The sequence below is a fragment of the Tympanuchus pallidicinctus genome, unplaced genomic scaffold (genome assembly GCF_026119805.1).
Source record: "Tympanuchus pallidicinctus isolate F22 unplaced genomic scaffold, pur_lepc_1.0 scaffold24, whole genome shotgun sequence".
In the NCBI taxonomy this organism is placed as follows: domain Eukaryota; kingdom Metazoa; phylum Chordata; class Aves; order Galliformes; family Phasianidae; genus Tympanuchus; species Tympanuchus pallidicinctus.
The window spans coordinates 2,151,474-2,179,410 of record NW_026294741.1 but is presented as its reverse complement, the minus strand read 5'-3'; the positions used below and the strand labels follow the sequence as shown (position 1 = coordinate 2,179,410).

The following is a 27,937-nucleotide window of genomic DNA, read 5'->3' as shown; positions in this document are numbered from 1 at the left end:
CAAACTGTATAAATTATCCTGGAAATACTCCAAAAAACACTTTTCAAATGAGAAACATACTAAGTGTTTCAAATAGGTATCTCATTAATATAATTTGCTTGCAAGCTGTTACAGGAAAGAAACATAACTTCAACACATTTAAATTTAAGCTGACGGAGCGCAGAGGAACAACAGTGCTGGGCATGTGTTCTGTTACTGCACAGGTGATGCCCCCTAAGAACAGCTTGTTATATGACCATTATTAAAACCTCTCGATTGCTGTGAAGAACAGACCAAGGGCCAAAGCTGTTCCCTGGCTTCAAAGCTCAGCATTATGCTCGGAGGATCTGAGCGCAATCTCTACCTGCAACAACAATCCACCTTTATACCATCCAGGTAATTACAGGTTCGGGTCAAGGATTCCAGACCGGATCGGTTACAGCTCTGTGCGAGGCCCCGCAGCGCTGGCCGGCTCCACTCAAGCAGGGCAGCTCAAGTATCCATGACACCGGGATCCTCGGGCCCTACCAGCACCCGTAACGGGAAACCGCCGCCCGCTCAGGCCTGTCAGTTATTGCCTGTGGCAAGAAGGACAGCCTGGGAATTCATAATGTTGGTGACTTCATCTGCCAGCTGCATTCACACATCTTTACTACCTGAATAACTGATCTCCGCTACTCCAAGGCAGCACTTTCTGATGTACAGCGTTTGGGAATAAATATTTGATCGCACGTACAACAGAAAAGAGCTCAGATGGTTTAAGGTGTGACAGCAGAAGTGTTTATTAAATTCCAAGTGAGAGCATTGCTGGACACTAAGAATTTGTCCCAGGGTCCCTGTCTCACAGGTGTGGTGATGAACAATGAAAGATCTCTTACAGGCAGAGGGAGGGGGGCAACCTCCCACCCCCACTAAACCCCAGTCACAGTCCCAGCACATCAGTTCTGCTCATTAAGCCCACTGCCATCTATTCACAGCCACCGGTGGCAAACAAAGAAGAGGGAAGTACTAAACTATAAGCCAGTTTTAAGAGGGCATTGATTGAAGTAACCAGAAGAAAGCTTCGTGTTGTCAGTGTTTCATACAACAGTAATAAACAATCCTCATTAAAAAATGATGTCTGCGTCCCTAAGAAGCACAGCGCATGCCAGGTTCTAGAAGAGAATATAGATGTTCTGCCTGGCCTACACACAACCAAAGGGGAAAAAAAGCACAAAAAACCACATTTCATTCATCAACATTTTCTTACTATAACCAATTTCTGTACTAGGCAAGAAAGAAATGGATCGTAGGAAAGGAAAACGTTGATGCGAAAGATCAGACAGCTTCTTCCTGGCCAAATTTTTTTTTTTTTTTGCTGAGTTGACAATGTAACAAAATCATTACTTGACTGCTAAGTGTTCAAAAACTTGTTTGCATGAGGGAATACACTCTGCTTTTCATAAAAAAAGACAGATGCAGATAGATTTCTTAACCAAGCAGGATTGAATTTACAGGTATAACAGCACACCTGAATACCCACGCCCTTCAACAACACATTTGTTGCAGCTTAAAGGAAATGTCTGCCCATACAGACTCAGCGCAGCTGTGTGATCAGGAACAGCTGCAACATCCTTGCTCTAGAGCTCTTCTATTTCTGCCAGTTCAGATTTGCTGTTCCATGCAGATTCTCCAGCCTTCCTGCAGCCTTTAATTCCTCCATTAGCTATTTGTAACAGAGTTCTGTAAGTTGTGATTTTTCAGGTAACACATACATTACTCAGCTACAGGTTAGAGTATAAAACTTCTGAAAAGCACCCATTCATCACTGGAGATACTCAGCTGCCTACCTAGGTGATTGCTGCTGCTTCCCAGATTAGTTCCAGTAATTTTGTAGATACCTCAGCTATCCAAAAATCATATGTAATTCATGTCACACCAAAGAAAGGAACAGCAATCAACGTCTACAGTTAAAGTTTTAAAGTCATGCCAGCAGAATAGTTTGAAATAGAGCCGGATCATTCTGTGGTGGACACCTCTTGTTGCCCTACAGATCTCAGAGATTGTTGGGTTAGATGTCTGAACTGTTTGTTGTTCAGCTGCAGCACCTCCTGCAGATGGACACTTACCAGTTTTCTATTCTGCTCTGCTGTCCAAAGAAAGTCTTGAACATAACCTGACTTACTGCACGCCTCTCCCATATACAGTGTGTTTCTGCCATGAGTAAAGTCTTCCCTTCAGTGCATATTATAAACTTCCTGTGTTACAAAGCTTTAAACTCAAGTTTTGTCCCTTCAACATTAAACTGTGGCTCTGGAACAGCTTCTGGAATTACAGTGCATTTAATCCCTGAGGGCATGTTCTCTCTATGATGTGTCCAACCAATACGTGTGTGCTGAGGATGCGTGTCCAGCAGCTTCAGGTGCCTGCATTTTTGCAAACTTATCTTACTGATTAAAGATAAAAAAACAAACACAGAGAACAATAGCTTAGAAAAATTGTAAGTGAAACTGAGATAATTATATTGACCTCTACCTTTTTTCTTTATGTATCCACTATCTTTACAGATACTGATATCCACCTCGAAAATACTCTCATAATTAAGTTTTGCTCTGTTCAAATGAGTATTTTTTTTTCAAATGCCTTGGTGAGAGAACGTTGCCATTATTACAGCATCACTGCACAGACACGTGCACAAATCACAATTAAAAAACCTGCACAGATGTCTTATTAGCTGCAATGACAAAGTTCTCACCAACGGAGAGACGGAAGGAAGCTAAAAAGAATGATGGAAAAATCACAGATGATAAACATGTACTTGAAATCTTTTGATAGGGAGAACAAGCGATGGAGTCAGATAAGGAGAGGCGCCACGCTGGTTGTGTCTCTAAGCAACACCAGATAAACATCTTTATAAAGTGCACCAGACTCGCATGCACGGGGCAGAGCTGAAGGATCACTTCCTGGTTCAACTTAGCCAGCAAAAATTTATGACCTACTTAAAAAAATGCTTCAAACCTAAATACGTATTTTCCAATAAATTCATTTTCCACAAAGAACGCAAACCACTTACAGTATGCCTCAGTACTAGCAGGAAGTGAGCATATTTACTGTAGTGGGATACAGTATTAAAATAACACAATGTTGCATATAAGGTTTTGAAATAAAACCTTCACATGCAGAGCTGAGCTGAATGCAGTCCTCTACACGCCTCCAAGGTAGGAAGAAAGGAAGCACTGCTCCTCTTCCTGCTGCCCAACTCTATTACAAGGACAGTATGAGATTTCAAAAACTGCACACGTTTTTTCTCATGTCTCTTTGACCCTGTAGAACTCCTACACCATTTCACACACACACACACACCCTAAGTTTGGACAAATACTTTCTGCATGGGAAGGAACTAAGGACCAGGCAATATGAAAACTGCAAATAGATGTTCAAGTCCCTGAATCAAAAATCAATTCAAACTCCAACAGCCTGGCAGCGAAGCTAAATAAATACTGCTATCAGCATGTCTCTAACAAAACCCATGTATTGTTTATAAGAAACTTACGAGGTGTTATAATAAAATGGAGTCACTGCTGTACAGTAAATATATTTTTAGTGTCATAACAATGTATAAAATTGACTTTGGCAATTTTAATATGGACACACATGTTAAAGGCATTACCAGTGTAGCTTCATCACATTCATATGAGCCATTTCACATTAAGGCCCCTCTATTCTATAGGAAAGGCTGCTCAGCACAGAAGTATGGTCCGAATGTGGTTCATTGTTTCCAGTGTTGTTGGAACAAAACAGCTTTAGAATGTGGTACTGTTACAGAGTAGCTGTGTTTCAGAATTAATACGTATCCCTGTTCCAGGGAACTGCACTGCTCCATTCACACTTAGGAAAAAAAAATACAAAAGAAGCCAACCTTGATAATGCAGATGCCTCTATCTGTATCACCTGGCAGAGTCACACTGATAGCAAGGGACAGCCATGTCATTAATCACTCTGAATCTGAAGTGTCAGATACAGACAGAAGCACTGCTGTAACTGAAGCTTCCAGAGGTAATGCCCACAGATTACACAGCAAATCAGAACTTTCAAAATTACACTCACATACACTAAAGCAAATATAATTCCCTTTAAAGAACCACCATCAGATGTCCAAGCTCAATGGGAATTAATTTAACTGGTTTTCGATACTTGAAAATGGAATTTACAATGACAATCTTCAATATCCAACATAAATGCAGTTATTACTGAACACAGTTATAAACAGATCTAAGAAATATCCTGTAATACTCAAATAAATTAATTTGGCAAACGATGCAGAATCTTGGACTCAGAATTTACATGTACAGCAAACAGAGTCTGGAACAGGAGCTTTTATTTTAACTCTCTTTAAAACAACCTTCAGAAATCAGTTTCTGTATGTGTTACAGTCTCCTTTTACAGTTTAACCTCAATCCAATCAGCAGTCTCGAGGGATTTTCAAATCACTACAGATTAAAATCCTCTCTGACTTGACTGTTTGACTAATGCTGTGTGTTTAATAATTCTACTTGTGAGAGATTTTATTTGACAAAATCCTGCTGTGTGGAACCTTCAGACGCTATACAGCTGTACTGGAACATAAAGCTCTGTTGTCTTTGTTTCTTTATATAGCCTATATCCCAGCACCATGAAAAAGGAACAACTTTACAGCGCATACATTGCTGTGTTGATATTAATGAACCACTGCAATATCACGTTTACACACACTCTTCCAGAGCAGAGCAGTGAAAATGTGCCTCTGTTAGACAAACATCAGTTAAACTTCCATGTTGCCTTGACCGTTCACAGAAATAAATTACACTTATGATTACATCTCAATGAAATGTATTTTATAAATGAGATTGAATTGTAATATCCTACGCTTCAGGCATTCATTAATAAAAGCATTTCAGTCTCAGTGTTTGCAAACGTTCTGCTTTTTAGATTGGGTATTTTTAAGCATTCTCTAGCTTAATGTGAATACAGTGTTTGCGTTTTATGACAATGCTGTGACTTCAGATACGAGTGGTAAGAGGAAAAGTCATCACAATCTTTGAGATACATTTGTGTAAGACAGCACTTACCAGTGAGCGCAGCTGAAAACTGTGACAACCCTTCAAGTGTACAGCATTATTAGTGACTGCATTACCAGACAAAGAGAAAACCAGATCGATGAATGCCACAAGCACCAAAGAACACAAAAAAACAACACCTTCTTACCTGAAGTCGCATCAATCACTGTTGAAACTCCTCTGCGATCAGAAACGGCACGCGATGAGCTGGGCATGCTAACAGGTTCTGAACGAACTGGCTGAATCCTAAATGATAAGTTAGAGTCACCACCTGTGTCAAATCAGTGCTCACATGGGCTGTAATTAAATCACAAGCCAAAAACAAACAAGCAATTGAGCAACTATTTATTTTCAAATCAGCTGCCCTGCTGGAATTTTACTTTGCTTTCAGGGGCCAAGGAACAGACAACCCATCCGCAGGCAGGTTAGGATGGTACACCGAGTGAGCACCTCTCCACTGCATCTCAGATGTTAGCTGCCTCCCCACAAAAACACCCAACTGACCTGAACTGCTTACAGTTCCTCCAGGCCCTTCTGAACAACACCAATTTCTTCAGCAGTTCAGGAGAAGAGACACATTCGTAACCGCCTGCTCCTTTTGTACTATGTGCACATGAATACATACATGTTCATTTTGTTTTAATCTCTCTATTCTCCCTTACTGTTCCAACACCCCGACTGCTTCATCTAGTCAGCACCTAGATCTCTGGCACTACATTCCTACTCATGTCTGAGAGAATTAATTTTTTAAGCAATGCAGAAACTGCAAAGCCAAGATGATGCTGAGAAAGCCACCAGACTCTGTATGATCTTTCACTGTAATTTACACAAGAAGTGGCAAAAGTGAATCTAAGCTGTTTGACCTGGATGAATCTTTATTGCTGCTGTCATACACTTCTAAGACTTTCATCTGGACAAGCTTGATGAAAAGCACTACGTGTTCTATACAGATGGCCTCATTTAAGCATAAGATAAGTGATTCACACAACAAATGTGAAACAGCTTGGAAATTCATTTTACTTTTACCTGAGACTGTTGAGATCAAGATCATCTGTATCGAAGTCCAGAAGCGGCTGCGGGGTGTCGCTGGGACCGTGTGACTGCAGCACTGAGGAGCTGGATGAGATGACGGTGGTCTGGCCTGAGGGGTGGATGGTTTTAAACTGGAACTGAGGGCCCATCCAGAGGCGCCGGTGGGGCCCGGTGTGGGTCACTATCTCGACCTGTGGGAACAGAGGGAACGGCTCACACCAAATAGATGCTGTAGCACAACCACTAAACAGCCAGTGCTGTGGCAGCGAGTGGGGGAACACATTTCTGACAGCATCCACGTGGAGTTTGCGCAGAGGAACTGGAAGTCTGCATTCCCCAAATATTCTTGTCAGTCACTTCAATCCTGACCTGGATAAGGGATGCACTTTCTAAAAACAAGCTGTTCCAGCTTTGTTCCGGCTGCTTTCTCAAAGTTCACACTCCAAACAGCACTGTTTCACAGGCATATAGTGTGAACTGTATTTCAAACCAAAGCTCATAATTAGTGTTGGCATACTGAGGATAGCACTGGCAGAGACCATCTTGCTGGAAAGCAGCAAGGTTGGTGACAGGGAGCAATGTGACGTGCATTGTGAGACACTGAGCACCTCGGGTCAAGTTCATTTCTGTGCAGATGCAATACAGATGTGTGTGTGTGCAGCTACTGAGTTTAGAAGGACAGCTACATACACACCTTCATTTAAATGAATTCTCAGAATTAAGACAGAGATAGGGGTGATTGTTTGCACTGAACAACCACACATCCATTACATAGCAGGTGTATCTGTGGGCATGTTTGTGTGTGGATACACACGCAGAGCTTCACAGTTCCATCCCTACTTCCAAGAGGCACAGAGAATACAGGAGGTGCATCTAACAAACACTAATCTTCTCTACCAGTGACAGCCTAGATATGAAGTTGAGAAAACAAACTATTGTAGTAAATGAAGCATCCAAAATATTTTGAAAAATGTCTCATCATATTATTAACTATAAACTGCTGAGTATAAATTTTTGCAGGGTCCCAAAGAAGCCAACTACAGGAGTGTGAACAACTGTGGAAACTGAGATGGTAATGCTGCTGAAAATGTATGTGATCAGGATTGGGCCTTGTAATCAGAAGGGCAAACAAAGCATCAGTCCTCAGTAACAACTGAATAAAGAATCTGCCTTTAAAGATCAGAAGCAGGCAATATGAAAATATAAAGCTCTGCTGAACTCATGTTTTTACAATGACAAAAATAGACTGCAAACTTCCTATACTTCTACGTTAAAATAACTATCAGCTCCACGATGGGAATGCAATTTATCAAGGAAACCCATGAAAATATATTTTTCTATCTATTTGACACAGATAAGTATCTTAGGGTTTTATTTGTGCATGCATACACGTACTACTGACTCTAATTCCTTAAGAAGGAATTTTAAACACTGGATAACGTTGTTTTAAGTTCTCTGCTAATATAAGGCGACAAATGCACAGCCTATTTAGCACTATTTCCATCCCTGCATTTATCCTAGCGTAACTCAGATTGACTGTAGATGTTTCTGAGTCAAGTAGCTTTTATGTAGCAGTGTAAATTAGGCCACAGATAAAGTAATCTGTATATTTTAAGCTTGAAACCATCAGTGTCACAGAGCCGAGAGGTAAACAGATGCCTCTGCAATTTTACTGAGGCTATGGCCAGATGTTCCTATTCACTCTCCTGTTGTGTGCAGGACAAACATATTGTATCTACTTCACACTGACAGCACACATTACCCACTGTTCTAATTGAAAAGTTGAAGTGAAGGGCAGTGTTTTTTCACTGCATGCTGTTACTGTTGATAACACTTTAATTTTGAAAAACATACTTACACTTTAGGCTTAATCTGAAGTGGCTTGCTTAGAGAATGCTCGCACCTTCGTGCTCAAAATAGGTATCACTGCTCGTGTCACTTAGCAAAGATTTCACATTCCTGAAGCAATCTCCAAATTATACGTGTTCTGAGTGATGTCACTTCCCATTTTTTATTATAAATATATTTAGTTTTGTAGAGGGATGGATGTGATGAAGTTTGAGCTTTCTTAAATTCCTGTGACTTCCCTACTTTCCAAGAAATAGTAACAACTGAACGCCCAACATGTAGGTTTGTTTACTTTTTCTCACTATACGCTGGAAAGTCACCAAAACAGTAATGTAAGCACAACTATCTAAAGAGTTTTGGAGAGGCTTTACCAGGTAATAAGTAAAACTACAGATGGAATCCTGGACCCAACGAGCACAGTGACAGAACTCCCACCGCACGCAGCCATTTGGTAGTTTTACCATCATTATGCCTTGGCAAATTAGAGACAGCCTAGGCAGATAAGTTAGATGCTGCATTTGAAAACCTGGACCAGGTGAGTGGATTCACAAGAATAGATTTGCCATTGAATGCAACATCCTGAAGGACACCTGTGGAAACCCAACTTCTTCTTTTAGGAAAATGTCAGTGATTTGTTCACTAGTGGGAGAAGCAAATCACATCTACAAATGTTTAATATTCATTAAACCATGTGACAAACCCCAGCAAGCTATTTAATGCATCACTCCCATAACAATGTTGTTCTTAAACAGAAGGAAACCCACCTGCTTCATCAGAATGAAATCCACATATCAGGTACTCTAGAATTGCTTTGGTAAAGCCAAAGCATACATTTTCTTTTTTTTTCCTGTCAAAACTTTTACTTCTAAGAGGATCTAATTCTCAGAATATTATTCACAACTTACATTCTTCAACTGAAATTATACTTTGAGCCACATGATCAAGCATTTACTGGGTTCTTAAAAGAATCTTCACTCACTAAAACAAAGCAAGAATGGCTAAAATGGCCACAATTTCACCTCATAAGAAACTTTCCCACCAAGCAGGATTATCTACTATTTTTATGCTAAAATACAGTATGTGAAACACTGAACAAATCTCCATTTTGCCAAGCCAACTTCTATACCCACATCTGAAAAGATCGATGTCAGGAGAAAAACGGGTTGTACATGGCTTATATGTTTGTTTAAAATTCAGAGATAATCAGACTCGTTCAATGTTAATTGGGGAGCGAAGTCCATCTTAAACATGGTAACAGCCAGGGTATGCTGTCAGTTTATTTTCAATTCTGAAGTGAAGTTATGAGTTTTCCTCCTAGTGGAGATGAGCACTGTTTGGTTCCTGCAGCGGAACTCTCCAGAACGTACCTGTGACAGCCACTCTTCATCCTCCTGCCCGCTGTGGTCGGATGCCAAGCTGTCATAGGACTCGTGTCGAGTGATAGGTCCAGGGCTTCCTGGTGGAACCACTAAAAAATGAGAAAATGGAAAAAATTACCTTTAAACATTCATCTCTGCAGACCATATAACATACAAAAGCACTTTGAGAGCCACCACCATTTAATCATATAACTTCGGGGAAAATACTACCCCAAACAAGAGAGATGCTATGAGAGTCAATATTGCGAAGACAAATATTTCATGATTCACAGTCCTTGAGTCCTTCAGACACAGCAGCAAAGCTCACAGTCTGTGGTGGAGGCACTGCGCCGCCTTAAGGACTCCCCATGTGGGAGAGCCGTGTGTGGCACAGGGCAGCAGGCAGTGCTGAGCGCAGGGGGCTGCAGTGTGTGGCCATGGAAGGGTGGCTTCATGCTGCCATGGGATGATCCCCAAGCACATCGGAGAGTGGACAAGAATTAGAACCAGTACTGTTGTATCAGCATCATCTGAGCGTGACTCTGATTTCTTAAAACTGAGTTTTGAGAACGCCAGTGTTACAGGGCTGAGCTGTTCACGGCAGCTGCTCAGCCAGCACTTCACACAGACTGGGAACCCCGATAACAGGGGATGGCAAAGCACACACAGCTGGACGCGTAAATACAGAGCGGCGCCTCCACACCATAAACAGCATGGCGTTCTCACAAACCCAGACATTATGCGACAAAAAACAGGAATTTCCATCCTGTTTTCTCAGTCTGTTTTCCAAACGGAGCCTCAGCTATGGAGCCGTTCTGAACACCTCGGAATCGCAGTATATCCTTATTCAGAAGGCTGCGGACGTACCAAACTCACCTCCAGGTCTCACCTGTGGCAGAATTGAGGAACGCACAGCGACGCGCGCACATCGACATCGATACGCGCAATGGCGGCAGCGCAGGAAGGAGCTGCGAGCTCAGCTCGCGAGAGGCTCCGGTGCGAGTTGGGCGGGGCGGGTTGAGCGCGCGGCCGGCCCGCAGGGCGGGAAAGGCTCCGGTGCCGAGGAGCGCGGTGCGCCCTCAGCTGCGGCAGCGCAGCGCTGCACGTGCGCGCTTACAAAGCAGCACCGCCCCTGTCCTGTAATTACAGATGGGTCCATCTGTCCTGTATCGTGCGTGGTATTAAGAAAACACAGGTACCATCCTGGACCACAAACAGCTGGCGGTTCATAGCACGCATCTGAACGCAACCATAAGGCCCATTCTAATTCCTTGCCATTATTTTGACGCCTTCTGTTGTGGCCCCAAATCTCCCCACAGCTCTCCAGGCCCCACAGGAAATGCAGCCTGCAGAGCTGCCTGCTTCCAAGGGCACAGCCAGCCAGCTGCAGCCTTCCCTTATGGAGCTCTGCTAACAAACTTCACATCTCCAGCAGATGTTTCTGCTTTCCAACCAACAGGAACTTTATGGACTGCTGTGAATTTTTTGTTCTTTCTGTCCTAGGGGCAACGCCTCAGCTGCCAAGCGCAGTGCAGGGCGCTGTGGGTGCGTTCCTGCCCATCAGGGCACGCTGAGCTGCACGGCAGCCCAAGACTGCTTCAGAGTACAAAAGAAACTGTTCAAATCGAACAACAGGTTTGGTTTTCCACTCCCGCCTTTCTCTCCCTGCGGAAGCACAGCACTGCTTGGCCCTGCGTAGGCAGGAGCGCCCGTCTCAGTGCAGCTCAGACGCAGCATTAACTCTTTCCACCGAGAAGTGACGACATGCGGAATTCCACGGGACGGCTCTGCCTCCAAGTTCACCAGCGGGGCAACAGTGATAAAGCCTCAGCTGAGGTCAAACCTCAATAATTTATTTTGCTATTTAATAAAATAGCATTTATGCGCCACACCTATCACAAAAGCAGGCATTTAAAGAGAGTCTGGTTTCGATAGCAGGATCCCATAATGACGGGCCCGGCCTCGCCGCAGGCAAAGCACGCCTTACTCCCACTGCCCGAGTGGAGCAAGCAGCACTTTCTGAGATATGGCCTCATAAGACAAGTGATCCTCACTGGAGATTTGCCATGGCTGTGCTCCTTATTACAGATATACATACAGACTTTTTTTATTTCCAGCTTAAAAATGGCCTTGAATTTACAGAAGCAAATACGACCTAAAAATGTAAGAGATTCTTTCTGTGTTTCTGGGTCTCACACGTCTTGTATCGCTATCAAGCATTCAGTTCCAGGACAAGGCCAAGTCCACGGTCAGGGGGACATTTCCAGGAACTTCAGCTCAAAAGTAATGCAATATCTTCCTGCCTAAATCTTTGAGTTCCAACTGGAGATATGACCGCCCCACACACATCAGTGCTGCTATTCCTACACTGTACCACACAGCTTTTGAGTTTTCAGAGAACCTCTCTGTAATGTTCACAGTAATTCAAAAGCTTTGTATTAAGCCGTGTTTTTAATTTCACATTTGTCCTTCTTCTTTCTTTGGGAAAACATCGTGTAACACGTGCATAAAGAGCAAGCCTTTCCTCCAGAGATATTTTGCTGGCAATTTCAGGTGTCAGTAATCCAATCCAATCTAGGGTCTGAGTTACGCCAGTTTTTAACTTCTTGCCATACTTACTCCATCATCTGGAATGCACATACGCCAAATGTCAAAATACAACTCAGTTCACTTACTCTAAAAATGCACAAAGATTCAGGAATTTTTACAAATATCTGCAGACTGAAGAAAAAAACAACAAAACTGAGCATTTATTAGAAATCCAAGGTGAGAAGTAAAACATGCAATTTTTATTTAAGCAGTAGAGCAGAACACGATTTTCTAAGGCTAATTCATAACCACAGAAAACATAAGCATGCTGGCATGCTTTCAAGGTCATGCTTTAAAAACTGGAGCACTACCCACAGCAGAAATCTGAGCTTTGCCATAAACGTTTGGTCAGAGGCAAAACCACCTCTGAGCTGCTCGGAAGGACTGTTAGGGACCTGAGACTCCGTCCTCTTTACAATGAAGACTGATCTACACCAGCTACAAATCTGGAATATATTCTCATCTCTTTTCCCGACTGGCTCTACTGAACCACTGCACCTTCAACTAAGGAAAATCAGAACTGGAGTGGAAATTATTGTTCTTCACCTTCTTTCTTGACCCGAACACGGCCCTCTCATTTTCATCCCTCAAATAAAAGCTGCAGGTGGTTATCAGTGCTCTAAGGTAAAGTAACAAAATAAATCCTCAGACTCCGTTCTCTGCATTTGCAAGATTAATCTTACTACCACACTGAAGATCACTAAAGGCAAGGGTCAGATTTTGGAGTCTGTGTGTTAACTGCACAGAAATGACTGTGGAGAGCAACGCTTTACGAGCCAAAACAAAGTGTCCTCTGAAACTCCATTCCTATTCACACAGCTCAATGATTAATACAGAAAAAAATATTTTGAAACTTTACCATTACTGATAAATTAGAAAACACACAATTTATATTAAACTTGGGAATAACTTGCATAGGCATTTTTGACACGTGAGCAAGACCTAGAGAAATACATGTGCCTGGCAAATACTGGAATTAACAAACGGTGCTTTTGTTCATGGATGGGATAATTATATGATAAATACCTAGACCAAAGACAAATCTTTATTCATTCAAACATCATAAATTGACATCTTTCAGCAGCAAAGAAGTGTTGGAACAAAGAAACACTACAGCTCAATTGGTGTGCACACTTATGGTTTTGATTTGTGAACAATAAATCACCAGTTTTACTCAGTTTTGTGTACTTTCTGAACCAAAAAGTTTTAATTTTCTCATTTATATAAATAAGCTTTAGACAATTCAATTTAATTGAGTTATATATGAAATTTCCAATGTGCTGTTTTCTAAGGGAACGTAAGTTTGCCCAAATTAAGAGCAAACAACGGCATTTGCAGACTATAAAGACTGTTCTGTGCTGCCTGCCATACACGTGTGCAGACACCCAGAAAGCTTTTCTTTTTCCCAATTGAATACACAAAATTTATCGTTCGAAATAAGATTGTAAAATCTAGTAGGCACAGACACAACGTGCTCTTAACCAGTTCATCAAATCCAGCCTGCCCTTCATCTACATGCAGGCTGTAGCGATGTCTGAGGGAAACAGGTATAAAAACACAGATTACACAACACTGATTTCATATCTGACTTTGATGTTTTTTCTGTGATTCCTAAGTTATAACTAAAATGATCAGAGGTGGTTGAGAGACCTCATTCTTGACTTCAGGACTACTCTTAAACGCCACAACCTGAATGACCAACTTCACAGTTGCAGCTGCAACTACTGCCGCACTGGTGACACCACGCCACGTGTGACAAGCAGAATGTGATGCAGGTCTGCGTGCTGCCACCCCAAACCAGCAGGTCCCACTTTTCTGCATCTGACAATGTGATCTCACTCCCACCAGAGGTGGATGTGGTGTCCCACAGCCAGGTGACTCACGTCACTGAGGGCCTTGCACTTCCAGTCTGACAGCTGCTGATCCAGTCTCATGCAGGCACACTCCTCTGCTTTCCCTTCCAGCACTGATCTGACTGCTGGCTCTACCTCTGCTCTATCTCGGACGGTAAAGCAAAGACCAAGCTTTCCTTTCAAACAGGATTCGTACAGTCACGTTTAAAACAAACTGTTTTGGCATACTCTATGTACTTCTAATCATGACTGCATGTTAGTGATCGATGTTCTGTTTTCAATGCATTTTTTAGCATGTGAACTTCTGCAGAAGCATTCCATGCAAATTAAAATATCCTCTTCTACACAAAGCTTCTTCCCACTCAGTTTTTCTCATGTTACGACTGTTTCTGAGATTCTTATATGCACAAACATCATAAAATTACACATTAAAAAATCCGTAAACCAGGATTTTACCCAGCCCATGAGTTATTTCATAACACCAATTGACTTACAGATTTATTCATTATTTGTATATTGACTCCAGTTTACTGGGTGCTTTATAGACCATCCTTTTCTCTGTATCAGAACTTTAATCTTCCAGGAACAGCCAGGACTCTAAGCAGGATATGAATTCTTCGATTTACCCCAGCCTGGCTGACTGCTTTACTTGCTCCTTACCTTACACTGGTCTGACAGTCATCAGCTACGTGTTATTTTCCCTAACAGTACTGGTCAGGTACTCAGGCTTTACTGTTACTCTTGGTTGCACTGCAATCAGGTAAATGTTCTCTGTGCTAAAGTTCCAGCTTCCTCTCCCGGTGTTCCCATCGGAAAGCAGTCATGTACAATGAGCATTTAAGTCTGGGCAGAGCTAGAACCCAACACTCAGGATGGAGTACCTTAAGGCTGTTCAACACTTCAAATACTGAGACTGTGAGCAGACTATCAGCTCTGTACTTAAGGATAACACATATATTCTTTCCCGAGCTAAAAAATAATTTCAACTGCATGAACCTGTGGTGAAATCCATCTGATGGCCATCTTTAAGGAATTATGGAAGAGGTAACTATTTCTATAATTCACTGACTTCAAAAGTATGTTTGACATTATTGTCGGGAAAATTATGTTAACCATGGATTACTGTTACAATCAAAGTATGTAGTGAGAAGTCAAGAGGCTTAGTAGTAAATTTTCAAAGCGGTGCGTGGGGATTTACCCGTTTGACTCCCATTAACGTCAATAGGAGTCGCGCGGCTAAATCCCTGTACACTGCTTTGAAAACTGACCCCTCCGTGTTGATGGACTCCTCTCTAAGAAGTTCCAGATGACCATGTAAGAATAGTAAAGAACTGTTTCAGCATGTGCCCTTGTTCATTATTGTTGTTTGTACACATCTGAAAGTATTTTAATTCCTATACACAGTGCTGTTTCCAGCATTTAGTATATAAAACACGGATCAAGACGGGCAAGTCCCGGCTAATCTGACAAAGTCCTACACAGGTATACAATAGGCATCCAAAAATTAACACAGATTGGCAGCCCCCAAAACACCTCACCGAGTTCATTTATCTGCCTGCCAGTACTGTTTCACAAACAGCGACTGTGGCTGAAGAACATATTAGGCTTCAGCACACTGCTCGAATGCAATGATGCAGCTCCCCATGAAACGGTATCTGCCCTGTTCCTGTTTACCCCAATCAATCCAATGCTCAGTCAGAAATTAAATTTGCTTCCCTTTACCACTTAATCCTGTTTCCTGTAGGGCGCAGGAAGTACAGGTTAGTTTTAGGGAAACTTCGCTTCCCCTTAGGAAACACCATGAACTGCAGTTTCATTAGAAACATCTTTTTTTTGGAGCAGGAAGGTGACACAGGTTAGCTTGCAATCTGTTACACCTTGTAATGCAAGAAGCAAACCTGAAAATTCTGTTTTCACTGTCGGCAACTCCTGCCAGCAAAACCCAAATACTCACAGAAGAAAACGAGGCGTGGTATCCCTGTTCAATGATCCCATTACATGAAAACAGAAATCCTAATTTTAAAAAATTGGATGTCATGAAAATAAAATCCGTTCTTAGAAATGTGTACAAAGTTGCTGAAATGCAGTGGGAAGAGTAGGAAGTAGCAGAGAGGTGGGCACAAAGTTCCCTCGTTAGCTGTGACTGCTTAAGGAAACACTGCGCTGCCACTGCAAGAACTCCCTCTTCTTGGGCTGTTAGCTTCTAAACTCTTGAAAACGTTGAGGGTAAACCATAAAAGAACTCTCTAAGATAAATGTGCTCTTGCAAATAGTTTCACTTGTCACTTTTTTTTAAGTATAGCCATAAAACACTCATTAAGATCTCTTACGGTTTTCACGTGATAGCTGGAGAGAATGCATCAGTCACAATAACGCAATAACCAATTAAGAATTAGTTTTCTGAAATTCTGAAATGAGGTTTCCTGTAACTATATTAAAAATCATCTACAAAATTCAAAGGAACTAAAAATCATTCTGCAAAGATCTGGATTTTTAAAGGACATTTGAACAACTCCTTTGAAACTACTGGTGTACAGATCCAGGAAGTTCCTTTTAGAAGTATGTTGAATTCATTTATTACATGGCAATAACAAAATAGAACTTAATGAGAAGGATACACTAACTAGAGGTAATTTCAAGCAGGAGGAATAATAATGGCAAACTGAGAATCCAGAAAACATAAATAAATAAATTATATATATAAAATTTCCCATCTGGATAATAAAGTTAAACATATGTACTGCAGTAAGTACGTGAAATCTCAGCCGTGTGCTGGTTGTACACGAAATACCAAAACAACATAACGCTGTTTCCCATCTTTAAGTATAACAACCACCCCAGGGTTGCTCTTCCTGGTGGAGTCGTTCAGAGCAAACAGAGCCCATGATCACTCAGGCTTCCAAATCGTTGCCTGCACGTCAGCTCAGTGCAGACGAGGAGCCTTCCCTGCTGACTCCCTGCCGGCAGTCCTTACTTCTGCAAAGCCCATCTCTGCCTCTGCCTTTCCTTCAATTGTGTGTACTCCCCTGGTGCTGCAGCTGCAGATTTAAGCCCAGAATACTCAATTGACACGATCTTGTGGAAAGACCATCATCCCTGGTGTACGGCTACGTTGTTGAGGCAGCGTTCGTATGATCGGCGGATAGAAACTGGGCAGTTCAGAATGTCAGTGCACCGACCGCCGCTTGTCCCAACCCTCCAGTGGGCTTTGCCCACCCCCAGCACGGCCAGAGTGCTTTGTTCACCCAGCCCAGCCAGCTCTGCTCTGAGCCTGACTGCCTCTGACCGCCGCATGCAGGGATGTCTCAGAAACACAGCAAAAAGGCTTTGAACACCTCGTAACTGTTATGATAGCATAATTGTTGTTACAGAACAGGCTCTGGTTTTGATCAGTTTTATTATTTGAAACTGAGCTGCATTGTGACAGACATTGAACATACGCATAGCAAGATACGGCTCTTGCCCACAGAGCATGCGGTACGTACAGCTACAGCAACTCATGCACTGTGTGGTACGTACCAAAATATGTATTCTTTCATCTTAAATTCACTATTAAAACCATCCATGCAAAAGAGTACAAGAAAAAAACAGAAGGCTGAGAAGCAGTAGAGCACTGAACATAATTATCAGCCCCAGTTCATTATCTTATTCCCTGTCTCCACCACGTGCTCTGCTGGGCACAGAAGAAGCCTTGTGGAGCAGAACAACCAGGTCCTCCTGGTACCTGCCCAGTGCACTCAAATGGCTCCAGGTTGGGTGGGATTCTATGCATCATGGCTTGTTCTTCATGGGCTCTGTCTTCATAGCACACATTCACAGTTACTTAGCACACTCTGCTCTCATTGCGTGTCCTGCTTTCCTCTGCGCTATGCTCACTAGTTGTATGTATGGAATTTTTATTTCCATCAGTGGAATGTATAGCAGGAATATAAAATAGGCAATAAAGAGCCACAACGTTGCTTAGAGACAAAAGTCTCGCTCAGGGTGCGTAGCTTTCATTCAAGGGAGCAGGAAGTGCAAACATGATGTCAGTGTTCAGACTATCAGTATAAATCTTGTTATCATTTATCCCAAACAAACAGTGAAGAGAGCTTAACCCCTTCCTTTGAAGACAACAAGCAGTTATTAAGTCTGACTTCTAATGAAAGCCATTTTCAGTAAAATGCTAAATATGTACAACAGTTGGTCCAGAAATGAAAATCTGTAGTAACAGCCAGAAGTCAAAGGCATCTATAAATACAGACCCTACTCCTTTCAAGAATCCCTTAATAAAGTCTACAAAACCGTTTATATCTTCGGGCCCAAGTCAAGTGAAAATTCTTACTCAGAAATAAGTAACAGCCATGCAAATATTACTTGGGGACCAAAGCAAGAACGAAGAACAAAAATACGTAGTCCTGTTCCAAGTTCTAAAATGGAAATAGGAATTACCCAGCATTTAGATTAAACAGCTACTGAGACAGCAGAAGCCTCAGCAAGACGCCCATTTTTCTGGAAACACAATTTCCAGAAGTGGTCAGAGTGGGAGAAAAAAACAGAAATGGTCTTTGATGCTTTAAAAGCCAGTTGCAAAGATCTGTCTTCAGAACCTCCTATTGGAAGTTTAATAGCGAGGAGGTGCAAGTACACTTACCAGCAACGCTACAGTAAAGTAGAGACTTTTGTTTTAACAAAATCTATATTTATACGATTACATTTCCTACGGTTGAGGGCAGCTGTAATTAATGGATTTCCCTCCTTCCCCTAATGCAGTCATTTGTCAATTTAAACACAGAATGCCCAATCAATTTTGATGTATTTAGTAAGCAATTTGTCAAAGAGTACTGCATACCAGTTAATATATTAATTCTTGTCACTGGCCTGCTTCTGACAACTGCAGGTCGTCTCCATAAAATTGGTCCTGAGGAGCCAAAACTCTTGCCAGGAAGATGAAGATGCCCTTTCCAGAGCCAAAGGACAGAAATCATAATTAATGTTATTATCTTTTGGGATCAGTTTTTGCTCTGATTTCAAGGTTTGGTTCATTAACATGTTAATCATTCATGTGTCAGATATCTGAACTACGGTCCACAACACCTTCAGTGCGATGAAATTCAAAGGGGAGCAGGAAGGAAGAAGGAGAAGGGGAAGTATGAAATGAGGATGTAACACTTTGTGCTGGAATTCAAAGTCACTGCAATTTGTTACGTATCACGCTCGTGTCTGTATAAATTCGGACATGAAGAAAGTCTGAAATCTGCTCCAGAAGAAGCCAAGGAGGTTCTCATGATTTATTATTTTTACAAAGACCAACTGCAAAATGCCTAAAACAGTTATAGGAGCGGGATGCTGATGTTTCCTGCCAACCGGCAGGTTGTGAAGCTTAAAATGCAAGTTCACTTTCAAGCTACAAACTTACAGGAGGGCTCAAATCTCTCACTACCCACTCTCTCACCTCTCCACGCCAGCCATGGCTGCACTGAAGCACTCAGGTAGATGAGAACTGCATGCTCTGATCCAGGTTTTTGCAGCAGATGTCACTGATGACCTCAAAGCAATGAAACAGCTGTGCTAATCCACTTACAAATACCCTTGGGATAAAGGTCTTGGACACTTGTTGTACAAAATATTTCTTCAAACAATGGTTCCTTGTTCCTTCCTCAACAGCTCTGAATGTAACTCTAAAATCCTTTAATAATATTACAAGTGGAACCGTGCATAAAGGATACCTACGCGCAGTATTTTTGAAACCTCTTTATCACAAGAGTTTTATACTTTTTGGAAACTAAAACAGATTTCGGTTCTGTGTTTTGGCATCAAACTGCATAGTTAAGAAAACCTGCAAAGTACAGCTCTCCAAGCAGCCTGCCAGACGTTTCATTGTTCTGCCCGTCTGCTGACAGAGGTACTCTGTGCTAAAAAGCACACTGAGTATTTTTCAATGACCCAGGGGGCAAAGGTCACTTATTATAAATGGATAATGAGACCTAATGCAATGTTCTGAGTGTGGACAAAGAAAGGGTCTATCCATACCCCCTTGTGACTTGGTCATTCAGGCTTTTATTTCCACTGCACACTTAATGGAGCCAAACAATTGGCAGAAATGCTATACAGAAACTGAGAGAAACTGCTGTATTCTACCTCTGATAGACAGATACAAATAGTGACCCTGAAACGGCGCCAGAATTCCTCTTACCACTAACGTGGCAGACAGATGTAACATTCACCCTAAGCCTCCTATTTAGCCATTTGCTGGCAATTAAACTTACTGATGGAAGTGATAGCCCATCAGACCACAGGCTGCAGCTAATGCGAGCCCATCACGCTGTCCAGGTAAGCAAAGCCAGCCAACTTCGTTTCAGCCTGTATTTGAGGGGGGAAAACTAACAGGTGCTTGGGACTGATGTGTGCAAATCCTGTTTGGACTCCACTTCTTCACAAACTTCACTGAGTAGCTTCAGATACAACAATTCCAGAAGACAAATAAAGCTTCAAAGATCACATACACACAAAGTTGTTACTGTTAACTTTACCGTGTTCTCCACTTTTTTTTGTCTATAGTATTTATTATTCTGTACTGTCCCAATTCCAACTCATAGGACTTAAAATTATTTGCTGTTATTCAAATAATGGAACTTCATTATATTGCTGGAATCTAGCCATCACTCCTCTTCCATTAAAAAGGTCCCAGTACAGAAGACATTTGAAACAGACAGTCCTTGAGTTGTTAATGAAATACAGAGAAATAAGTAAATGTATCTGTGCATCTGCACATCAGTGCTCTCTGAAAGGCTTTTGTTCAGCTGGTATTCGTGTATTACTTACATTTCTGCAGAAATGAAAAAGTTTACAAATACTTGTACAGAATGTCCAAAATTCCCCAGACAGCATTCTGTGCTTTTGGACGTGTACTGCAATAACTGCCTACTACATGCAATAATTCATAGGCTTGACAGCCGGCAGGAGAAATAGCTGAAGACAGCATGGAAGAGAAAGATGTCCACAACTAGAGCAGAGAATGTGGGGAGGGGAGAAGGGGGGAATGGAATGTTGGCCGAACAGACAAGCTGCAAGGACTCCCAAACAGAGCTAGCATCTGTGAATAAAAGCTGGCTTTGGAGAGCACTTCAACATGACTTAGTATTGCTGTTTTCCCTGAAGACACTGTGTTTGTTAGCCTGGTTAGATAATTCTGCAAAGCAAGAGGCCTGACAGCCCTAAAGAACAATAAACGTACACAGCAATGGACAATATCCTTTCACTCTCTTTTGAAAATACTGATCTGTGTTTAAATTTGTATCATAAAATATTATACAACCAGCATGCATCCTTGCAATGACCTTTCCTCTCAAAGCAGAGCCCACATACCTGTATGTGAAAGTAAAACAACACAGAAATATCAGAAAACATTCTGGCTACAAAGCACAGCTCACTCAGTTTTGTGTGCTGTTAGTTACCTCTGTCTTCTATTTTCTACAGTGTGAATTTCCTTCCCTTTCCTACATGCAGCATGGAAAAAGGAAGAACCTGCAGGTTTCCCAACATTTTGAGCTCTCAGAGCACGTAACAGATGGACAGGTAGAGGCAACAGATCTGGTCTGCTGCCAACATCGCTTTTACAGCCACCTTCAGCCTTCCTGCCTCTCAGCCCAGGTGTCCACTTTCTGCATTTTGAATGCTCCTGTCACGTAACTTGCTGGCATTTGCTGCACTGACAACTGCACAGAGGCTCTGATTTCCCCTTGAGTACCTCTGCATATGCCAAGAGTTGTGGAATTCAGCCTGTTACATCACTTCAGTCTTGACTACACCCTTGATAATAAAGAAGAGACTTGATAATCACTACTAACAGTCTTCTCTGAATTGTGAGAATAAAAAAAAATGTGACTTTTATAAATAAAAGTACTCATTTATCTATTAAAAATATGTGATATATACCAGAGCTGTATAATATCCATGCATTATCTGTAAATACAGGTACATAAATCAAATGTTTGTGGATATGCCATAGGATGGGTAACACCCCCTGTAAACGCGTGGCTGGGCAGCACAGCATGGTGGGCAGCCACCCCTGGAAGTGGGGCCAGGGCTCCCAAGGGAAGCAGCTGGAAGCAGCCCAGCAATGAGGATTTCCAGGGAAGTGGGAAAATGCAGATGCACTTGTTTGTCTCTGAATGTAAGTTTCATGAGGAAATGGCTGAAAGCAAGAGAAGTAAGGGGAAGAAACCCTTAAGTCTTTAGGGTAGCTAACGGGTCACACTTGCAAGGCCTGCCAAGCTCTCACTTTTTGCCTACACAACGGCCTCAAGAGCTTGACTCATGTTGAAATGAATCTAACTCTACTACTCTGCCATTGCTAGCACAGCTGCTTACAAGAAGCTCTTTTCTGAAGGTGAACACATACTGAAACCAGCACAGCTTCTTGCTGCACAGAAGAGCTCATGTGATACTACTAAACACCTAACCACGGGTGGGCACTCCCATCCCCAACCTCTGATGTAACACGCACTTGTTCAGTGTAAGCTACTACTCAGGAAGTATAGCATCCCAATGCTGGTCCTTTCCCTACAGTTTGCTGCAATCTAACAGAATGTACATCTTTTGGAATATGTATTAAAAAAACGAAAAAGAATAAAGAACATCAGAGCATTAGTTCTGGTAGATGTTATAACTATACATATATACTTATATTTTATAATGGAAATGCATGGAAACATTTTACCTCCCTCTAATTATATCATTACTGGCACACTGTTACGTTTCTAAAACTTCATCTCTTATGGTAAATTGTCTCTGAATCTTCATCACATTTCAGTTACATCTCACACAAAAACCCTACTCCTCCCAGTTCATTCATAATGAATTTTTAGAAAGCCAATTTTGGCCAACTGCTGTCATTTTGTTTGAAGAATGCAGCTTGAAAATCCCTCTCAGAAAGTCATGCTCAGCACACAGCTTGCACATAAGACAAAAAGTTGTCAGCTACTTACAGCCAGCAAGAAGATACTGGTAGTACTGTACTGCATCGGCAGCCAGCAGCAGTGGATGGTTTGCATTAAATGGTGGTTGGAGCTCATTCCACTGAGGAGTTCTGAGGTAAAACACAAGACTATTAATATTTAAGCCTAATACAGAGAATGTAAATCAGCATTTCTGTCATCACGTGTAATTATCTATACAAGCTCACAAAATGTTTGTAATTACTTAAATTAGCTTGTTCAAACACTGAAGTACACCACAGGCAGCTGTGCAGCGTGGCCAAATTGTGCAGATTGTGAAGACAATACTTGCTTGTCAGCTGCAGCAAATACTGCACACCAAAATGACGAAGGCAGTTCAGATCATGCTGGTAAATACGTTTAGGACCACGGCAACATTATTTAATATAAACATACTGCAGAACCTGGGGAACTTTTGTGTTCTGTTAACTAGCATTGCTTCAATACTGTAAAGTCATTGAGCATTTACAAACTGTGAAAATAAAGCTGTGTAAAGTTATGGACTATTGATCCAATTAGAATTTTCAATTCCATTACAACCTACTCATTTCAACAATAATGGTCTAGAAGTCTGTGTTGTAATTTTAATTAGGGTGGGCCATTCCTAAATAGCTTGGTAAATCAAGTATTGATCAATCCAGTCCAGCAATAAGCAGCACTAAGGAATATAGGAGCCAAGAAAAATCGATAAGAAAATATTTTAAAACGTCAAAAGCACTGACAACAGTTTCTCATCAATTTTTGTTTACTTTCCTCCACATGTCAGGAATAATTTCTTCAGCTACCTCAAGAAATGCTACCTTCAGCTACTTACAGGATAACTCGCCTAACTCTGCAATGCTTCATCTGGAAAACCTCACTCATCTCTCATGGCAGAATTCTGTATTTATAAATATAAAATATATAAAAAACTAAATTACAAACTGATCATTTAAAATCACCAACTGATAAAGATCTCTATTGATCTTACACGTGTTCACATAGCTCCACGTCTAAGCACTAACAGAACTACAAGAAAATTTAGGCTTGAATTGGCTATTGAATCCTCTTTTAATGGAAAGTCCGTAACAGATAAAAATAACAGCAAAAATCTTGATGCAGTTCATTCATTCCTTTCAAAAAAAAAAGAAGTTCATACTCATTTACTGGACAAAAAGGAGGACAGAAAGAAAAAGAAATGAGCTACCTAACCAAAGTCCAGCTGGCTCTCGGGCACGTCATCATTTCCAGAGGGGTGTCATCACTGATCTTGGGAGCAGTGCTGAGCGGACGTGGCTCCAACACATGCTCCACGAGGCTCCCGTAGCAGCTGATGATGTACAGTGACTCCACTACAAACTGCTTTGATTGATCTGTTTGCGAGAAGAAAGAAAATCTTACTGCAACAGCAGAAGAGAAACTGAAAAAATATTTACTGAAATGGCCGACTATTCTTGGAAGTCGCTCGGCTTAATAAACTTGTGGTCAAATACATCAACTAAAAGAACTGCAGGGGCTGGGGAGACAAAAAGAAAATCATAAGCAGCACAGTTAATTTCCAGAAAGTTTCCCTACCTTTTTCTCTTTTCAGCCCAGCATTGTTTGCAAACCACGACCTCGATGATCCAAAGACTGCAGCGACACAAAACTCTCCTCCCACAGACTTACTGGGTGAAATCTGTGGAGCCGGTTTGGTTTTGCTTAAATTAAAAACAAAAACAAAAAAACAAATTAGGCAAATTGATACTTGAAAAATGACGATGTCCTTTGCTTCACAGCCATTCTCAGGTACAAATTCGGAGGTGCTGAATATCTGCAGTTCCCCTATGATCTGGCAGGACTTACAGATGCTCAGTGTTTCTGGATAATAGGTTCCAAATTCCCCTCGATCGCTGAACTCATTAACTTGAAGAACAGCACTGCTCATAATGCAGAATTGGTTAGACTGTTTGAAAGACCCAATATTGAACATTTGCATTCAATAGAAACAAATTCCAAAGGGAATGCAGACATTTGGAAGCCCTTTGGGAATGAAAACGGAGTCTGGGGCTGCCACCCAAGGCGGCTGGTCTTTCCCAGCATTTGCAGAAGATCCGCATCCAGCTGACACTCACACTGACTGCTGCTCAGCTACAACCCAGACAGTGAGGATGGCATTGAAACCACTGCAATAGACACGACGTGAGCAACAGGTAAGAGGGAACAGCATGCAGAGGACAGGAGGGAAGGGAAAGAATGTGTACACTCGTGCTATATGTTAAAACAAATCAGTAATTGCACCAAATAAAAAGAGTAAGAAAAATTCTCCTACGATACTGAACAATGTACAAGTAGCACATCGAGTGGCTTGTCACTGTGTTGTACTGAAACACGACTGCATTTTCACTTTCTTCTTCGACTCCTTCCAGATTTATATGAATTCAAAGCTCTTTTTAGAGCACTGCCCAGCAAACCTGGATCTCATTTGTTCCTCAGCAGGAACACTGATTGAGAAGTTCACACAGGATTCCTTCTTATCCGTGTCCTATTCTTTTTTCCATCTTTGCAATTTCCTTTCTCTCTCTTTCTTATATTCTATGTCATTGCTTCCTTCTCTTCCTACCTTTCCCCACTTTATTTTTTCTTTCATTAATTCCTATTCCACAATATATCTATCTCTGATTACACTGCCACATTCTTATTTGTTTTTAAGTTCTTAAATCCTAATTGTGTGTGCAGATACGTATGTGCCACAGGTCACAGATACAGCAAACCTGTGGCCACGTGTTTCATTTGCAGAAAAAATAAGAAATAAAACAAAATAACAGCATGAAAACAACCTTCCAAAAGGAACTGTGTTACATTGACTGTAATATTCAAACGAACATTCATGGACTCAGACCGGTCCTGAAGCTCTTCTGCTTACACCAGAAGGTGGAACGTCCCCAAAGAGCAATTGCAATTTATAGTCAGTAACTCCGATATTGAACTACCACAAAGCACTTCATATCCAACTGTTACATCTGCAATTACAGATTACTGGATCCAAACTCTGTGTTCCAAAAAGTTCCTGACCACAACATCAGAATTTCTGATTGATATTAACACACTACTTGTCAGCCGCTCATAAAAATTCAGAATAGATTTTGCTCACTTTGAATAGTCATCTGTCCCACAAGCAGCCCTTCCCATCGGTTCTGGGACAAACTGTGTGTTGAAAACTATTATTAGTTCTCAGCTTCCAAGCACTCACACATGGACACCACTGCAGAAATGATGCTGCAATGCGTGCACTCATCGCGGGCTTCTTACTGATCCGTGCTTCAAACAATAAATGTTCGTTCTTAATGTTAAACAAGATTTAAGAAGGATGATGTTGCCCCTCAATCAGTACAGAGCCAACTATGAGTACCAACAGGATTCACTCACATTTGCTTCCTCACAGAAACTCTTGAAAATTATCTTTCTATGCTATTCTAATATTCCTAATATTCTAAATATTCTCACCACACACCCAAGGTTACTGAGATGATATAAAAAGGAGAAAAAAACCACCAACAAAGTAGAAGCAAATGCTATCCTAAAACATAAACCAGAGACATAATGGACTTCAACCATTGCTTTGAGCCTTTCAGCAGAAGGGAACCTGAGATCAACAACAAATTACAGAATCTCTGCTGAGTTTGGGACGCTCTGAGTCCCAAAGAGCTCTGCTCAACCAAACACAGGCATACACAGCTGGAGGAAATGCTCTGGACTACATTCTATTTACTTTGTATCTTTAAGATGTACATTTTTCAAGGCGTGCATTGAAGTGTTGGCTTCAGTGACAAAACATTTTCCGTCCCAGAGTGGTGTTTTGTAGTCAGAGAGAGCAGACCCTGCAAAACATCAGCACTCATGTGGTTCAACTTAGTCCTGCGAAAAACAAAAGCCAAGGACTGCTGCTGCATCACATTGGTTTCTGCATATTTCTGAAATAAGTGCAGGGATGTCAACAGGTCTACACTGAAATTATTGTAACTACGGAACCTTTCGGTTTCCCACCTTTTCACTTTAACCTCTCAGTTTTCATCAATACGTTCCAACTCAAGTTTCTTTCTTTCAGTAGATCTCAAAAGCCAAATTATTTTTCTGTAATGGTAATGCCATTAGAAAAATATATTTTCATGTCATTATGATATTTTAACAACTTGAAAACTATAAATCCTCATCATTACGTAGATGCAAGCACCCTCTCAGCTTTATAAACGATAACAAAACAGAAATGTTGAAGGTAGGTGGTGAATGACTGGTTTCTGCTAAGAACTTCTGCTCTTTCCTTGCTCTCAGCCTGTCAGCACTTCGTAAATTATTCCATGAGCTGAAATTAAGGCACATTTGGGCTCACTTTTAAAAACAGTTAATTTCAAGCAATCTTCACAATATACTGACATTCAGAATATTACGCTGTATCTTTTTGCAGGAAAGGCTTATGATGCAGGAAGAAGGGCAGAAGAAATAAGAAAAGTTGAACTAATCTGACCAAAATCTTTGCTCTTAATTTCAATCTTCCATCACGAGACACAACGGCCCTGTAAGAGACGTGGAGGATAAATTGTTGGCAGACTTCTTCCCGTCTGGGTCTGCCCACCTACACCAAGCACTCACCACGGCACAGCACTGTTATTTTCCCAATGGTATCGATGCAGAAACCTACAGCAGAAGGTTAAAAAAAAAAGAAAAAACATAACACAGAAAGAGCTAACGGTCCCAGAGTTTATCTGCAAAAAAAGAACCATTTCTGCTTGTTTCACCCTAGGGGGGCAATAAGGCTTTTTCCTCTGTCACTCGAGCAGATCGTGCCCGAGTGCCCATCAAAGCAGGGAGCTGAGGATCTCAGGCAGGCTCTGCCATCCACTTCCACTGCCGGGTTTGCAGAAAGCTGCCCCCGTTCTCCAAGTCCTGTGCAGCCCCTCTGCAAGAGGCCCTGGTGCAGGAAAGGCCCAGCGAACCGCAGGGCACGGCGTGGGGCTTCTTCCATTGGCTGAGCTCTGCTGCAGGAGGATGAAGAACACTGCGGAGGAGAAAAGGAATGGAGATGGCCGTGCCTCCTGCCCAGCACACCGACCCCTCTCTGTCACGATGCTGAGCTGTAGAACAGTGCTAACAAAAACCTTGGCGTTACATCACCCACACTCCAGGAGATCTCTGCCTCAGCAAAGGCCATGCAGTGCAATTTCAGTTTCCAGCAGCTCCCGTGCACCTGTCCCACTTGAAGATGGAGA

The 27,937-nt window shown here is 41.7% G+C and overlaps 1 protein-coding gene across 13 annotated transcripts in view; it reads right to left on the bottom strand.

Moving 5' to 3' along the window:
* The window catches only part of BCAS3 (BCAS3 microtubule associated cell migration factor), a 302,365-nt gene that overhangs the window by 156,721 nt on the left and 117,707 nt on the right, over positions 1-27,937 (bottom strand). For all 13 annotated transcript variants that reach the window (XM_052688679.1, XM_052688678.1, XM_052688668.1 and 10 more), the window contains 6 exons: positions 24,267-24,391; positions 23,899-24,064; positions 22,704-22,804; positions 9,302-9,402; positions 6,081-6,277; positions 5,203-5,300 (listed from right to left, as the gene is read on the bottom strand). In XM_052688679.1, the coding sequence (XP_052544639.1) occupies positions 5,203-5,300; positions 6,081-6,277; positions 9,302-9,402; positions 22,704-22,804; positions 23,899-24,064; positions 24,267-24,391 (788 nt within the window). The remainder of the gene's footprint in view (positions 1-5,202; positions 5,301-6,080; positions 6,278-9,301; positions 9,403-22,703; positions 22,805-23,898; positions 24,065-24,266; positions 24,392-27,937) is intronic.